The following is an 18807-nucleotide window of genomic DNA, read 5'->3' on the forward strand; positions in this document are numbered from 1 at the left end:
ATACACTAGTTTGTTATAACTTCAAAAACTCACGTGAGTGTTATTATTTATTTTATATGGCATGTATTCTTCTTCTTATCACGCCCTCTCCTGTCGAAGGTTGGCGATCCAAATAACAATTGTGGCTCTAGAAACTGCAGCCCGGAAGATTTCCGCAGACGAGCGTTCAAACTATCTCCTCAAATCTTTTAGCCATGAGTTCTGGCGTCTTCCTACTGATCTTTTCCCTTGCACTTTGCCCTCTATTATGAGGCGCAGTATTTCGTATCTACCACCTCTCATCACATGACCCAGGTATTGCATTTTTCTTTCCTTGATGGTGTTCAGTATCTCTTTTTGTTTCTGCATGCGCTGGAGTACTTCATTGTTGGTGATCCTTTGTACCCATGAGATTCGCAGCATCCGTCTGTATATATACATTTCGAAGGCTTCTATTCTCTTCTCGGTCTGTGAATCCAGTGTCCAGCTCTCACATCCATAGAGTAACACAGAGAAGACGTAGCATCTGGCCATTCGAGTTCTGAGATCCGCACTGAGGTCTCTTCTTGTAAAAAATGATTTCATTCTCACGAAGATTTTTCTCGCTTGCTCAATTCTTGAAAATATTTCTCTTTTCGGGTCGCACTGACTATTGATGTTAGCTCCTAAATACTTTATTGAGGTCACTTGTTCGATTGTTTGTCCCTTGACACGCAGGTGTGCATTTATTGGAGTCTTAGAAAAGACCAATAGTTTGGTCTTGGAGACATTGAGATGCAGTCCAAACATCTCACTATAGTGGACTACGGAATCTATAATGCTTTGCAGTTCTTGTATATCGTTGGCTATTATAACCGTATCATCGGCATATCTGATATTGTTTATTGGGATTCCATTGAACTTGATTCCGCCCTGGATTCGATCCAGTGCTTCTCTAAATATAGTCTCCGAGTACAGGTTAAACAGGAGCGGAGACAAGACGCAACCCTGCCGAACACCCCGTCTGATTTGTATATCTTCCGATGTTGACTGCTTCATCTCAACTACCGCCGTTTGATGCCAATAAAGTTCTGATATGAAACGTAGGTCTTGTTCGTCAATTCCGGTTGTTCTTAGAATTTTGATCATCTTCTGATGATTAACACAGTATATGTATGTGGCATGTATACATGTGAGTAATGTCTGTATAAGTAGTGGCTGTGGGATAAAAATGTTTATTACTAATATGCTAATGAGTCACCCTCGTTCCACTTGAAAAAAATGAGATATGATTGAAAATATGATTTAGTCAACTTGTAACCAGCCCGGAAGAGACTTTAAAAACATTAGACGATTAAACTAATTTTTCCAAGGCTCCTTGATTAAAAATTAGTAGTTTTAACACTGTACCAATTAAATTTGTCCAAAAATTTACAAAGCAACTTTTTTTTAATTTTCAAATTTAAATAAAAGATATAAACCAGTTGGTAAACTAGAGCAATGTTGTCAAATCGAAACAGTTTCATTAATACCAATTTATCAAAATTATTTATTTTGAGTTTTTCGAATGGTCCTAATTTTAGCTGAAAATTTATGTTTGCTACTTTCTATAATTATAAGCACTTGATACCTACGTGATTAAGAAAAAAAGATCAACCACATTTTAAATGTAAATTTGCAACAGGTTTATGTGATAATAATAATAATAATATTTCTAAACCGAGAATCCAGTTTTATGTAATAGACAACAAGGTTTCATAACACAGAAAAAAAACCTGCATAGTTTATAAAAAAATCTTTATTAAAAAAAGTAAGTCATGCTTTACAGAAACTAATAATTAGAATAAATACAGTTCTTTTTTTTCTGCAAATATGTACCTATATAAAATTAAAGCTTCCTTGTATTTTAATATATTTTTTTGTTGTTAAAATTAATTTATGACTAAATATTTTTATATGCCTAAAGATACTGAGTGGAAATTGAAGTTAAAATGTATTTTATTAGAAAAAATGAAAATTAATAAAAAAAATATTTACAAAAAACGATATAGAAAGATATAAATTTGTTATTTTTTAATATCACTCATTTATTTTTTTCCTTAAAATAAATATTCTTAACTATCTAAAAACAGAGTATTTCAAAAATGAGATAAATTATTTACGAATTTTACACAAAACCATTTGATGGCTTGGAAATGACGATCGATGTCATTCCCCATATAATTTTCATATAAAATGACAGCGATCTTCATTTCATAGCCATCGCTGACGCCGTTTTTTTTTCGATCATATTGTACGATCTCATATAAGTTTAAATGGCGCCCACAGACGCTCAGTTTTTTCAATTGTGCAAATTCGATTTGTGCAGACATATCGGCACGTATGTGAACTTCCGGCCTACTGTGCAGGCTGTTGGCTTGGCCAATTTTATTACAATGTTCAGTCTATTATTAAATTGAAAGAAAATGTCAAACTTAAATAAACAGTTTTTATGTCAATTTATCTAATTATAAAAAAATCATTTTTTTTATATTAATTTTTGTTCATGGAGAATAGTAAGTAGGTACTATAGTGACAAAAATAAAAAAAAATGTTTATTGCACAAGCACAGTGCAAGACAGACAAAACTGTGCGTCTGTGAGGGCTCTCTGGTATATCTAATAAAACATTTTAACACAGATAACTTGAAAAACTGATAAAAGAAGTAACAATATTTTATTTTACTTTTGAAATACACTGTATGTCTGTTATTCGTAATCATCTAAGTCTCCATAAAAGTACAAAACAGATTAACAAAACCGTCAAGGTACTACTAATACGCATACTATCATTATAGAAACCACCAAATACTTGCAAACCTGCAGTTTCTATACTTTGCTTGCAGTAGTCTCCGTCGTACAACCAACCAGTAAATTCGCCTGTTCTGAGGTTCTCGTTCCTGAGCCAATCCTCCAAAGGTCTGAAGTACTCTCTAAGGGCACTTCCATCAAGTCTGCTCTCTCCAGTGGCTTGGAAAAGGACGTCTCTCCATGACTGGGAGGAACCTTTTTCCATTAACTGTCTGTAAAAGAAAGAAATCAAATTAAGTATCAGTAAAACTGTAGTAAGACTTACAGCGGTAGTTTTTAAATAGGAGCAAATTATATTGATAATTTATTAAATTATATAAATTATATATACATTATATATTAATAAAATTATATAACGATTCTTGCCACTTAACTGCTAATATAGAAATTTAATTCTACGCTGTGTTTGTCATAATGCGGATCAACCTGCTCTCACTACCGGTTTCGGAGCCCTACTCCATAATCAGGTGAGCTTGGGAGATCCACAAAATGACAACCACAGCGCAGAGATAGTTAATTCCGACTTGTCGGAAAGTATCGGTTAGATATTAAGTCCCGAACGGGAGATAGCGGCCTGTGTGCAATGGTAGTATTTTCGTACCACCGAAAAAAAAGTCTTTTACCATCCTTTTACTATCGATAGTTGCGCCTCGGTGGTACGAAAGTACTACCATTGCACGCAGGCCGCTATCTCCCGTTCGGGACTTAATATCTAACCGATACTTTCTGACAAGTCGGAATTAACTATCTCTGCGCTGTGGTTGTCATTTTGTGGATCTCCCAACCTCACCTGATGATGGAGTAGGGCTCCGAAACCGGTAGTGAGAGCAGGTTGATCCGCATTATGACAAACACAGCGTAGAATTAAATTTCTATATTAGCAGTTAGGTGGCAAGAATCCTTATATAATTTTATTATATACCTCTACTGCAAGAAATTTATTTTCTATTTTTATTATATATTAAATTATAATGACTCTCATATCGATTGGTCTCAATCATCCTATAGATAATTCAATAATCAGTTATCCGTATCGCAAGATTTAAAATGAAAAATTTCCAATTCACTCCACTTTTAGGGCGGTATGCAGTTTGCAAGATCAGCTAGTATTTACATATTTTGCAAATAACCAACTTATTAAAGTGTATAATATTATCTTAAATAATACTTAAAGCCCACACTTAATGCACACACGTACTATTAGTCTAATTGCTTCGAAAATATCTTTGGTAACCTCAGTTTCCTAGAGTTTATCCTGTTAGATTGCCTGTAAAAAAATCATGCCCATTTTCAAGAAGGTTAACACCTTCTCTAAGAACGATACGGATTTCGTAAGTGCACTTTAATAGAGCGTTAAAATAAATTTAACGATTGTTTAAACAATGTTACAGGGCGTGTAAAAGAATAAGAATTAACGAGAATGGTCAAGAACTTACTATTTACAAAAAAATGAGTCAAATGAGAACGAAATAGATACGAAAAAAAATCAAAAACAATATATACAAGCTTATTTATATACAGTCTGTATATTAACACTATCGAAAGCATAAGTTTTACTAAACAACTCGATTTATATTGATCTAAGGTTCAAATATAAAACAAAATCGATATAGGTAAACCACCACAGACCGACATTTGCGAAATTAATTTGTTTAATAATAATTAAATCCTTTCACGATTTTGGATTAGAATACCGCGGAAAAAATAGCGACCTAGTATATTTTCTTGGGCGTTTGTGTTACGTAGTGTTGAGTCATATCGGTCTCATTGATAAGTCACGAACAATTAGTTTGTTTCCTTCATGTTGTAATACTGCACTAATGAAAACTTTAAAAACAAACGATTTATACACAGAGAGAAAAATTTTCATGTTTAAAGTTTACTTTGTTTATGCTGAATCCGAAACGCTGACTTCGGCCATATCATTGTCAATGGCCTAACGACTTGGCGAGTGTCTAAATCGACTCTTACTCATGAGAATCATTTCAATAGCTTTATTTAGTTGGAGTTATTCGCTTTTGAATCAAACAAAAACGATTTACTACAAGTTTAGCATAAAAAGCATGCCTTTGCCTTGGGGTCTAATCAACACAACTTTTGGTTCTTGGTTAACTTATTCTTGGTCTTTGGTCTGCTTTTAACAATACAGTTTAATTAGAATTTAGGATAATCTTTACTAGTATTCCGACGTTTCATTCATCTTTAGATCTTTTTCAAGGAACAAGTACAATAATAATAATTTTAAATTTGGCTTTTCTAAAAAAATTAAGAAATTAATTAATAAAATTTCAGAAAAAACTAATTTAGTTTCCCACTATTTATTTTTCTCTGTGTACCAATATTTGTGTACACAACGGTCTAATCCATAACATACCTAAACAAAACCGTTATGCTCGGTAATCTAGGTCTAAAAAAGCCGTCATGTTGGCCTGTCGCGTACTCTAAAGAATTAATTTTAATGTTCTCCGCATATAAGGTAACCGTAACCGGCTATACTATTTCTTTTCTATTAATCACTTTTGTTTAACCTAAACCGAATCAATTTTGCCATTTAAAAACCACCTCGTTAGATAAATTACCGGTTAATTGTACAGGGTGTGCATCAAAACTAGTCTGTGACGATAGAACATGGTAGAAACATACTGAAGTCCAAGAATCAGTTCAATGTTCAAAATTTGATAATTTTATATTTATGATGTTACGTCGGATTGTTGTATAGAAAAAAAATATAGGCATCTATAACGATGGATAGTTTTTGCGCAAGAAATTTAATGATCTTTTTAACCGAGAATTTGCAGAAATCGGATCGCCAGTTTGGGTCGAATTCAAGATCTTAGAAAGGTTTGATACTTGTATGTCAATGTCAGGCTCCACCAATTTTAAAACGCAATACAAATATGGTTTTAAATTATAGAGGTGGGAAGTTTACTTCACTTATTATAATTAATTGGTTAGAAATATTAAATGATACTAGGATTACTAGTATAAACATAAGAGTTTTTCATTAAGTAATTGAGAACTGGTGTTTAGATGTTTTTTGAAACTCTTGCCGTTTATTTAGTTCTATGATATCCCTGCCCTGGTATATAGAGAACATTCGCCAAAATTATTTACGGCAGACTTCATAAGCAAGACAGAAATGTAGTCACAGCTGTAGTGGGTCTACTAACAGGGCATTGTATGTTTAATAGGCATCTAAAGCTGATGGGATTGACAGACACAGCCATGTGCAATTTTTTTCAATCTATAGAAGAAATGACAGAAGATCATCATTTTATCAGTGCGATAGCCTGGCAAATGTGAGGGTCTTTGTATTAGGTAATGATCAGCCATTAACAAAGAGCTATATGGAGGACTCAGTCTCCAAGTCTTTACACATTTTGAAAATGATAGGACTGAAGAATGTAACCTAAGGATTAGAAAAGAACCACAATAGATCTGGAAAGATTGCATTGCCTCAAAAAATTTAATATAATCCTAAGAAAGAAATACGCAAGGCAAAAGAGTACGACAAAGGGACGTGATATTCCCAAGGCTGTTTACAGCAACGCTAGAAGAAATCTTCCGTTAACTAGACTGGACCAACAAAGGATTAAAAATAGGTCGAGAATATCTTAACTATTTAAGATTCGCTGATGACATAGCCTAATAGCCGATAGTCCTGAAGAACTACAAACACAAATTAACGAAGTAAATACAGCCAGCAATAAAGTGGGCTTTAAAATGAATTTAGCGAAAACTAAAGTAATGTACAACGAACTAGTGGAAAGAAAAGACATTTTAATAAATAACAAACAAATAGTTGATAAATAATAATAATGTTGATATAGAATAGTTGATAAATAATAACCAAACCAAAACACTGGAAATAGTAGAAGAATACATATATTTGGGACAACTAGTACTCATCTCGGGATCTCTATTACTAGAAATCAACAGAAGAATTAAGATAAAATAAACTCAATCATATTCAAATCCAGAATGCCACTCTATCTAAAGAAGAAAATATTTTATCAATGTGTACTACCAGTCATGACCTATGTATGCGAAACCATGAGGAAATTGCAGTTCGCACAACGCTGAATAGAACAAAATATGCTGGGAATAACCAAAAGAGACCGTAAAAGAATAGAGTGGATACAACAAAAGACCCAGGTAATAGATGTCATCTACAGAGTCAAATTCCTCAAATGGCAATGGATAGGACACCTGGCAAGAAGAACGGACACCAGATGGACCACAAATATTACAGCATGGTATCCACGAGGAATTAAGAGACCTAGAGAAAGACCAAACCTGAGATGGGACTATGATATTAGGAAATTAGCAGCGATAACTTGGGCCTGCATAGCTAACAATATACGACAATGGGTTCAAATACAAAGAGGGAGGGAGGCTACATATGTGAGGGAGGCTACACCATAATTGGAAATGGCTGAATAAGCTGAAAATGGTGACAATGATAATCCTGATGATAATGAAGAAAGAAATACCCAAAAGCAAGAAATATCTGTGGGGTAGACTATTACAGTTAATCGTGAATTAATATTAGCCAAAAACAAAGAATTCAGACAATTCAGTTGGTCAATTAACTAAACATACTTCATTAATCTCGAACAGATCTTTAAAGGTGGTCGTACCAGTAACTGGTCGGTCTCTGGCGTAACTCTTTCCGTTTCATCGATCTCGACCGCAAGGCAGATCGACTAACTGCTTTGTTATATCGACGGTCACAACACGGCTCGTTAGAGTGTGTGTGTATACGCGAAAATGAAAGAATACCAATATACGAATACCGTAAAACAATTAGCGTGGGATTTACTGCCCGGTTTTTGTTTCACGACGCACGGCCTGTTTCACGATCTGAAGTTTGCATCGAGGAAAGGAAAATAGAACTATATTTCTCCGACGTTTTAATAATTTTTCTGCTATGACGACGTTTATAACGTTAAGACTCTTGGGCAATCAAGGATTCTGCTATTCCAAATAACACAGGCTATGTACTAAATAATATTCGTTTATTGCAGATGTCAATATCAGCTGGCGTGCTTCATGGATGGTGTGGTTGATGGTATAATTTAACGAGGAAGACTGCAAACAACCTAACAATGAGATCGGGGAGGATTATAGGAATAGCCTTCCTAATCAGTTGCTTAGTGATATCGTTTTTAATTGTAATATAACATGTACATTGCTGTCATCATCGAAGACGTTCAAGAAGGGTCTCACAGACGACGATTACGACATGACATGTCTGTGAGACCCTTCGTACTGCCTTCTGATGCCAGTTCGTACTACATTGTAGTACGAGATCTGGCAGCAGTTTGATCCAGACGGTACCTACCCAATATAACCGGTACGACCAACTCTCCGATTTCCTCGACATATTCGAGCTATCCCTACGGATTCACAAGCTCAACAAATACAAAATAGTATCTTTGGACATTCCAACCCAATGACTAAAGAATACAAGGACACGCAACCCTCATATACAGGCTGCAGCAGAATTTGTGATGTTAGACGGCCATTTTTTTGGATGTAACGAATGAGTCATCAACTGGGTATCAGCGAAAATTTTAGCGATTTTTAATAGTTTGTGTGTGCGCTGTGGAGATAGAGAGAAGAGTACTGTGCCTCTAATTCTTTCCATCGAGCATTGTGTAACCTGCAGTTTTCTTATGATGCCGCTTTTAAATGTCCAGGTTTTGCATGACTGTTCATTGATTGAATGTTTTCTTCTTCAGATAAAGTGGCATTCTAGATTTTGAATATGATTGAGTTTCTTCAAAATGTCATGCAAGCTTAATTCTTCTGTTGATTTCTGCTAGTAGATATGCTGAGTTGTGTATTAGTTGTCCCAGATCTATACTAATATATAAAATCCTTAAGTGACTGACATACTGATTAATCACGATCCTGCTCAAATCACTCAACGTAAGAAGCTCAATTTTGGCATACAGGTTGATTCTAGGGTGTAGAGGTTCGATAAGAAGGGATTTTTCCAAATTCCAGTTCAAAGAGGGTGAAACCACCCCTCAAATATTACAATATTTTTTATTTAAAAAACGGTCAAGTCAACCAAAAAACGCTTTAACACGTATATTTCATTTTGTTTTTTTTTACATATTTTAAGATTTTTTAAAAATGTATACAGGGTGTGTGTAAATCTGGTAATTGATTAATCACGATCCTGCTTAAAGCACTTGACGTAAAAAGCTGATTTTTGTAAAACAGATTGACTTTAGGGTGTAGAGGTTCGACAAGAAGGAATTTTTCGAAACTCGAATTCTAAGGGGGTGAAACTATCCCTCAAATATTAAAATATTTTTTATTTAAAAACCGGTGAGTTTTTCGGAAAAACTCTTAACCACGTATATTTTATTTTGTTGTTTTACATATTTTAAGATTTTTTATAAATTTATAGAGAGTCTTTTATAAAATATGACCATTGAGTAATCACGATTCTGCTTAAACTGCTTGACGTTTAAAGCCGATTTTTGGCAAACGGATTGACTGTGGGGTTTGGTTTGGTTCCAAGAGGGTGAAAACACCCCTTAAATATTACAATATTTGTTATTTAAAAAACGGTTAGTCTTTCGGAAAAACGCTTGGACAAGCATAATTTATTTCGTTTTTAACATATTTTGAAATTTTTTAAAAAATCATACAGGGTGTTCCAAAAAGTTGGGTTATTTCTTAACCACGATTCTGCTTAAACTGCTTGACGTAAAAAGCATATTTTTGGGAAACGGATTTTTCGAAAGTCAAATTCCAACGAGATGAAACTACCTCTCAAATATTACCAAGTTATATAATAATATCGCCATATTGTTTTTTCTCATGCTGACATAAATGTAAGAAAATTTTATCCAGTTTGTATGTTAATGGAAATTCTTGCTTTGCTTTATTATTACCATTACAAATGATTAATTCGACGCGAACGAAGTCGCTGGTACACGCTAGTATATTATAATATTATTGGGTTGTATTCTTAAAGAAACCTTTAACCAAGAATTCAATTATTATACATTTCAGAGAATTTATGCAACTATCGCCATATTTGGTTATATATATGTTAACATATGATAAAAATGACATCATGACACCAGGGTGGCCGAGCGAGATCAGCATGCGCAACGACACTCTAGATGGCTCTGGCTTACCACCGACGGGAGAGGCCTGGGCAAGGCCGAGCGAACGCGCCTGCTCTGCGACAGTACGAGCGCACCAGAGTACCAGTCAATAGTCAATATTAAAAATAGCACAAGCTGTACTGACGTAATAATAAAAGTGGTTTATCTGGTTGATTGTTTCATTTAAGGGTTAAAATAATCTAAAGTTATTATATATCTTTTCTGTAAATTCCAAAATTTCAAACGTTTTCTAATTAAGTAATCGTTATTCAATAAAAACGGAAGTATAAGTAAATAGACTCAAGGTTGCAAGGTCGATGAAATGACACATATTAACTTTCAACCACTTTACTCTCCTGTTATTAACAAATCCGCGATTTTTTTTGGAGTAAAAGTCTAAAATCGTACTAAATCAAAACGATGACTAATAGAATTTTATGCGAACGCCATTACCGACCTTGGGTAGTTTCTGGACATGTCATTGCATTCAAATAGTGTAAAAAATAGTTAATTTTAATCATGGCGTGAAGGTATGCTAAATAAGATATTCGTATGGAAAGATATTAAATGTGTTTTTTTTTTATAAAAATACCCTTGGCTTGGAACCTTATTTTATTTGTCCACTTCAGTCACCAAGTTTGGAAAACTATCTGTCTAATGTCGAAATCTGAATTTAAGTTAAAAAAGCACTGGTATAGTACCAATAAAATAATAAATAAACTTGAGTAACTAGAATACTATCAAAATTCATTGAGTTGTTAATAAACTAAAAAATAAAATCAATTGAGTTATCCATTTAACTACTAACACACAATTTAATTATTAATTGGATGTTCGAAGCAATACAGTTCTAATAAAATTATTTTTAGACAGTGGTGTACTGAAATATTTTTAAAGAGATATCAGGGTGAGTTTCCTACGATGTTCTCTATGGGTATCTCGGAAACTACTGGAGATAGAGAGTCGGTTAAATGGGGAAAGAATTGCAGTTTTGTGGGGTCATAAATATGCGCCTTTCGGATTTTTGAAGAAAAAGTTCATGGCTTACTAGATATTTCGAAAAAAATAATAGTTTTTTTTTTCTAAAAATTACTGAGTTATGGCCAATTCGTATCTTTCTTGACTAATTTCACTTAGTTGGCATGTTATTCTTATTCTGTTATGATTTATAACTTACAAAAAGACAGAATATATTATTAAACGATTTTTTACAATTTACATTACACAAAAACTTAAAAAATTAATATCACTACATACACTTTAAGTTATTTGAGAAAATGTTCAAAAAATTTGCCGTTGTTTTTAGTACATAAATTAATCTTAACCTACCGCATAAAAAAATCTAAAATGGATAGGTCAGATGATCGAGGAAGCCCATGCAAATGGTCCAGCTCTTCCTTTCCCATCCCTGAGTTTGCAGAATTGCATAATGAAAGTCATGTTGGAACCACTCTATTGATGCGCGAGTATATCCAAATTTAACTTTTCTAACATGTCTTAAAAACCATTCCCTAAAAAACGTAAGTCACGTTCACCGGTCAACGTATCCTCAAAAATATATGGCCAAGAGAAGAAAAGTTGAACCAATAATCAATAATCCTACACGCTTTTCTTCATTTGAAAAATTCATATTTACAATTTTTGTTTATTTTGATTTACAAAGTTTGGATGTGACAGTTTCACATTTCTGAGAGCAACGACGATTGAACTTGTTTCTATGGCTAACAAAGTGAAATTGTTTAAAAATTATAAGAATTGGCTATAACTCAGTAATTTTTCGAAAAAAAAAACATATTATAGCTTACACCGCTGAAAAGCTTAAAAATGGCGCTTTTTATGAAGTCATGGTTAACAAAAAAACATATGTTTATGTCATATGTCAAAAATGGCAGGCTTTAGAAAAAAACGGAGGATACAATCTCATTAAAGATGTGATTATCTACAACTTTTATCTAAAAACTTTTTGTCTAAAATAAATTATTTAAGGACACTTTTTAATGAGGAGATAATAGTAAGGTCTGTGTTAAAGAACTCAGCTTTGCAACTCAGCTTTTGCAAGAAAAGAGAATAAATTTGCACGCCTCTGCTCTTCAACAACTTAATATTTTCAACTCAAAACGTAGTTAGCAAAATTGATTATTTCTTCGGGTTTATCTGGGTGAAAGTATAACAGAAAGGTACCACCGTTTATACCAGATCTATATACAACCAGTGAATGATAAATTGAAAACTGACAAGACAGGAACTGATTCTGTTACAAGTTAATACTGTAACAGACATAGTTCTCGAGTTACTATTACAAAATCGCTTTATAAAACTCATTGTTCATTTTCAGTGATGATTTAATCAATTATTTATGATATAATTATTGTTTTCAATTATTAAGATTTGTTATAAGGCGTTTGTTATAATACGAAAACAATTAGAGATACCAACTTCAGGCAGTAACTGTCATTGACTTTTAAGCAAATGTTCGTATCATTTTTTAACAATTTCCTGATCATTTTCTACACACCAGCAAGTTTAAATATTGGCAGTACCGCTTGACTTAATACACTTAATGGGTACCTGGCCAGCGGGTTCTGTCACTCGTAAAAATTCACTTGCAACAGACACATATGTGCGAGTACTTTGGATTTAAAACCAGTCCTGGAGAAATTATTTCACTTTTACCTCAAGTAGTACTTGTAATATAAATAATAACACCGAAATATATGGGTGATTCCATTGTAACTGTCGTTTTTTATGTCTTGTACTGTATGTTCATTAGGGTGTACAAAAAATTTATATTAAGAGGTGATATTGAGATTATCTATATTGTGTAATAAAAAAAGAAAATAAACACACCGGAAAAATCTATGGATATCATTTTATTAAAATTAAAAATAAATGTTTTGAATAAACAACCACATATTTCTAGGCCGATTCTTTCTACTTCGATTGAAACGAAGTAGTCACACTTGTTATTTCTAAATTTCGCATATTTGCTGAAGTTTTTGTGCATTTTTTGTCAAATATATAAAAAGCACCTAGCATCAGTTGTTCGAATTTAACCTGTACTGGCTATGTTTTTATGATAACTGGCCAGAATTCATTCAAATAAGTTTGTTTAGTATTAAACAACGTTATGGAGCGTAGACATCTTAACAGAGAGCCGTGGGTATGCTCGAAGCTGGAATGCGTTAAATCAAATCCAATCAAATCATTTATTGCATGTTAATAGATACAAGTATCCTTACACAAAGTCATATTTTGTAAAATGCAAAATTATAAAATAAGCACAACAATTATCAAACAGTAATTTAAAGTACACAAAAAAACAATAAATACACAATGTAAATGTTTTGACCTATAACCACGCTATAACCCTTCACTGCTTTCTAAAAAATCAGTAACACTAAAATAAGCCATATCAAGAAGGTAGCTTTCAATTGTCGTTTTAAATTGATGTCTTGGTAAATTTCTGACATTTTGAGATAATTTATTAAAGCATGCAGGAGCATAATGAAGGCTGAAGTTCCACGATCTTCCGAGGCGCAAATGAACAGGCTTTATATTCATTCTGTTTCTGGTTGCATAATTGTGTTGTTCATCATGCGTAGTATATAGTTCTAGGTTATCCTTTACAAATAAAAGACACTGGAGGATATAGCAACATGGAAGTGTCAGTATTCCCATTCTTTTGTAGGCGTTTTTTGTATCTGCTTGATAACTTAAATTTGACAAAATCCTCAATGCTTTTCTTTGCAGTCCAAACAGTCTGTCAGCATCAGCTGAGTGACCCCAAACAAGTATTCCATAAGTAAGCACCGAGTGAATGAGAGCATGATAGGCAGCTACTAACACATCACTCTCCACACACTTAGCCAATCGCCGAAATGCATACATGCTCATGGAAACCTTCCCTGCCACATAGTCTACGTGACTTTCAAAACTCAGTTTTGTATCAAATTTTATTCCCAGAAATCGGACACTGCAGAAATCTATTTTATATTTTGTTTTAAGAGAAAAAATAACTCTTTCTGTTTTAGTGTCATTCAAGCATAATCGGTTTGCCTGAAACCAGTCACCAACATTTAGCAAAATCGATTCAAAATCAGTTTGAATTTCCTCAGGGGATTTCCGAGCACATAAGATAGTAGTGTCATCGGCAAACAAAATCATATTATTCTGAAGTGTAGCCACGGGTAAATCATTAATGTAAATTAAAAACAATAATACTGAGCCTTGCGGAACCCCATATTTTACAACACTCACATCAGAGAGCGTACCGTTGGCTAATGTTTGTTGAGATCGGTTTACAAGATAATCAGCCAATAATTTCGAACTCAAATTATTCACTCCATAATATGAAATTTTCTGTAAAAGTATGTTGTGATCAACACAATCAAAGGCCTTGGTAAGGTCACAGAATACCGAACCAACACAGTTACCGCTCTCAAAACCCTCAATTATATCCATCAAACGAATGCAAGCCATTGTTGTAGATTTTCCTTTACGAAACCCAAACTGATTCTCTATGAACAAGTTATTAGATTCAAAGTAATGTGTTAACTGGTGTTTCAATAAATATTCAAAAATTTTTGAAAGTATTTATCTGAGTTCAATAAAAATCAAGGTAAATTTGAAAATTTAGATAAATTTCGCATTTTCATTTTCAAAACGTCCTCTAAACCATTTGTTTATTTTAATTTTATTATATCAGAAATGCACAAAAAATAAAATTACTGACGATGGCTGGATAAAATTAAAATATCCCTAGATTTTTCCGGTGTGTTTAGTTGTGTATGGTACTAGAGAGTGTGTTATCTTACATATAAGTCACGCTGGGAAATGTTCGGCTAACTTTCTCAAGTGACTTATATGTTATAACACGCGAGTGCCCTACAAAATTTTATCCACCAGCAGAACTGTTTCATGTCCAATCTCTAAAGAATAATTGGTTTAAAAAGATCTACCAGTTCTACTTTCATTGTTGCGAATTAATAAATTATCAGACACTAGAGGAACACTAGAGGCGCCACCGGTCATCAAATGGTGTAAAAATTGCGAAAATTTAATCATCTCATTTTGACACAAGGGGTCGCGCTTAACTTTTTTAATTTTAATTCAATATTCATTGTTTTCAAACTATATTATTAGACTTTGTTGTATTTTGTGAATGTATAAATGTTTTCTTAGTGTAAAGTTGCATTATATTAATTTAAATTATATTACATACATATTTAAAATTCAAATATTATGACATATATGTCAGTTGCCGTCTAAAATGTCATCTTGATAACAAAAAGTTAGTTATTGTCAGAAATAGTTAAAATCATGTTAAAATATTAAAATTTACAAGTTATAATTAGATATTATATATTATTTCAAAAACAAAAACATAATCGTACCGCGTAATGTTGATATGCAGGTCCAAAACAAAAAGTGCCGTTATATTTTTCAGTTTTTCTTTGTCAGCCGCAAAAGTTTCAGTGATTTTAGTGTTGTCGGATATTTTTATTTGTGAAATAGAAATATTGCGTTTGGATTGCAAAACTTAAAGTGGAAGTTTTATTGCAATGTAAGTAAGCGTTTGTCCATTTTATATTTTACTTTTTTCATACTGTTGCGGGCCGGTGTGGACTCGACCTAACCTCACAATATGGCCCGCCCTCGGATGACCTTAACATCGCATAGACACCGCAATGATTCATTCGTTCGAGAAGAATCGAGTCCCACTGGAATGGACGAGTACATACGAGAACATTCGAAAACCTTCTCTACGCACCTAACGATCTATGGACAATTCTAGAGTTCTTTACCTGCCGGTATAAAAGCCGGCGGCCGTGGCCTACAGGGGGCAGTTATAAATATACAGTTGACGCGCTAAAATTCAAAATAAATTCTTAGTTATAAATCGTTTGTAAATAGTTCTATAAGTCTTTTATCGTTATTATTTTTGTTCATTAGTTTAAATAAATAGTGTTTAAATAAATTGTGACTTTCTATCCACACGGAACCGACGAAAAACGTAACAATTGGTGTCAGGTGTGGCGTGTGTGATAAGAAAAATAAAAAGACTAACAATGGCTCCGAAGAAATTGTTGAAAGACTTGAAAGTGTCCGAACTGAAATCCATATTGGAAGAGAGAGAGTGCGAGACAGATGGAAAGAAAAGTATTTTGCAAACCAGACTGAGAGACGTTTTGAGGGAGGAAGGCGAGGATCCGGACACATTTTGCTTTGAGTTCGAAGGTGACCTTGACTCGTGCCTACAAAAATTAGAAGATAAAATGACGGAAAACTCTCAAAAATTAGAAGACAGTTTGAATGACAAAATTACAGAAAATTCCCGAGAATTGCAAGACAATTTAAACGGCAATTTGAATAATTTAGAAGATAAAATCAGTGATAAAATGATGAAAAATTCCCAGGATTTAATTAATATTTTAGAAGATAAGATCGCAGAAAATTCTAAAGATATACAGGCCAGCTTTAATAATAAAATACAGGAATTAGAAGAAAAGATAATAGATACACAAGATAAAATAACAGAGATTGAGGAAGATGTAAATAGAAAAATCGAAATTTTAAAACAAGAAATAGAAAAGGCCAATTCACCAAAATGTCAAGAAACATCGGAGGCACCGAAACTAGTCGAAAATAAGTATATCTCAAAGTCAGTTATTAAGCCTCCACAGTTTGACGGAAAAACCGCTTGGGCCAATTATTTTTGCCAGTTTGAGGCCGCTGCGAGAGCGAACGGATGGACAATCGCTGAAAAGGCTACCGCTTTGACTGTCGCACTGCGAGGAGATGCGACTGATATCCTGCAGACATTGTACCATCGGAACAGGGAGATTATCAGCAATTGGTACGACATTTAGAAATGAGGTACGGCCAAGCTCATTTGGAACATGTCTATCATTCCCAGCTAAAAAATCGCATTCAAAAGTCAAATGAGTCTCTGCAGGAGTTTGAAGCCGACGTAGCCCGCCTCGTTCGCCTTGCGTACCCTGCTATGCCCGAAAATGTTATGGAGCGCTTAAAAGTACAGGCTTTTATTGATGGTTTATGTGACAACGAGACAAGGCAAACACTTCTTTTAGCTCATCCAACGCATTTGGGAGATGCCCTAGCACGTGCCCTGGAATTTGAGGCCGCGAAAGAATGCTCTAGGTCTCTAGGATTTGTACGGGCTGTTGAGGAGAGTTCCGACGATTCCAAAGTGGAAAGGATTGTGCGGAAAGTACTGGATCAGTATATGAGTAAGAAGGGGGGACCGATTCGCTGTTGGAATTGCGGACAGATGGGAAATCGTTGCAAAGAAGAGAAAGAAGTGAAAGTCTTAAGGACGACTGTGGTTGGTGATAGTTGGCAAACCGAAGATCTTGCAAATGACCAAATCAGTGATCCAGAGTTGGGCTTGGTGATTAACTGGAAAAACGCGGACCAGAGACCAACGTGGGAGGAAGTTTGCAGATATTCGCCGAACGTGAAGTCGTACTGGTCCCAGTGGAATTCATTGGTAATAGATAACGGATTACTTCGCCGTGTGATTGTGAGACCAGAGGGACAAGAAGAGAGAAGGCAGATCGTCATTCCAAAGAAGAGGGTCCCGAAGTCTTGGCGGAAGTTCACAATGGAACCAGCGGTGACATCTTGGTGTTACCAAGACACTTGGCAAGCTGCGTGAACGGTTCTACTGGGTGAACTGCAAAGAAGATGTGAGGGCCTGGTGTAAGAAATGTGACATTTGCGCAGCCATTAATGGGCCACAAAAGCGTGGTAAAGCCCCTATGCGCCAGTACAATGTTGGTAGTCCCTTCGAACGAATAGCGATCGACGTGGCTGGTCCTTTCCCGGAGACGAACGATGGCAACAAATACATTGTGGTAGTAATGGATTACTTCAGCAAATGGGTCGAGGCCTACGCGTTGCCAAATCAAGAAGCGTCCACGATTGCTGATGCCCTTGTTAAAGAATGGATCTGCAGGTTTGGTGTTCCCATGGAGCTTCATTCAGATCAGGGAAGAAACTTTGAGTCCAATCTGTTCCAAGGCGTCTGTGAAGTCCTGAACATCCGCAAGACCAGGACGACTGCTCTACATCCACAATCCGATGGGATGGTTGAACGCATGAACAGAACTATCAACCGTTATCTGGCCAAAGTAGTCTCTGACCACCAAAGAGACTGGGACAAATTTCTTCACCTGTTCCTGTTGGCCTACCGTTCATCCGTCCAAGAATCTACAGGGCAAACTCCAGCCAGCATCGTTATGGGACGGGAAGTGCGCCTACCCTGTGATCTGAAATTTGGTTGCCGACCGGGAGAAGAAGTCGCCGGAGAAGATTATGTCCACACACTACGTCAAAGGATGGACGACATTCATCAGAGAGTCCGCCTAAATATTCAAAGTGCTAGTGACCGAATGAAGGAACACTACGACATTCAAGCTGAGCATGGAGGATACCAACCAGGGAAGTTGGTGTGGCTATATAACCCGCAGAGACGTCGTGGGTTATCTCCGAAGCTACAATCCTCGTGGGAAGGGCCATACGAAGTCATGGATAGAATTAATGACGTCGTATACCGTATCAGAAAATTGCCAAAAGGAAAACCGAGGGTAGTCCATTTCAACCGTTTGAGCCCCTACCAAGGCGAAATAGAAGATCGTGCTGGGACCGTGAGAACCTGCAGCTTTGATCCCCCTGATTCGGAGATGTCCTTTGACGATTTCATGGCCCGATACAACAGCAGTGAGAAGGCTCGCTATGGTGTAACCAAAGAAGATCAACGAGACCTCTTTTCCGTGCCTCCTGATTATTCGCTCGCTCATTGTGTGGCTCGAGATTTGCGGATGTCCAGAGGAATCGCTGCGACG

At 35.2% G+C, this 18807-nt stretch overlaps 1 protein-coding gene across 1 annotated transcript in view; it reads right to left on the bottom strand.

Moving 5' to 3' along the window:
• Positions 1-1783: 1783 nt before the first annotated feature.
• LOC115879437 (angiotensin-converting enzyme) overlaps positions 1784-18807 on the bottom strand; it is a 123192-nt gene continuing 106168 nt past the window's right edge. The window contains exon 10 of the mRNA XM_030896270.1: positions 1784-3019. Coding sequence (XP_030752130.1) covers positions 2716-3019 — 304 coding nt within the window. The 3' untranslated portion in view covers positions 1784-2715. The remainder of the gene's footprint in view (positions 3020-18807) is intronic.

Source organism: Sitophilus oryzae, unplaced genomic scaffold (genome assembly GCF_002938485.1).
Source record: "Sitophilus oryzae breed Bouriz unplaced genomic scaffold, Soryzae_2.0 scaffold_1576_pilon_pilon, whole genome shotgun sequence".
Lineage (NCBI taxonomy): Eukaryota > Metazoa > Arthropoda > Insecta > Coleoptera > Curculionidae > Sitophilus > Sitophilus oryzae.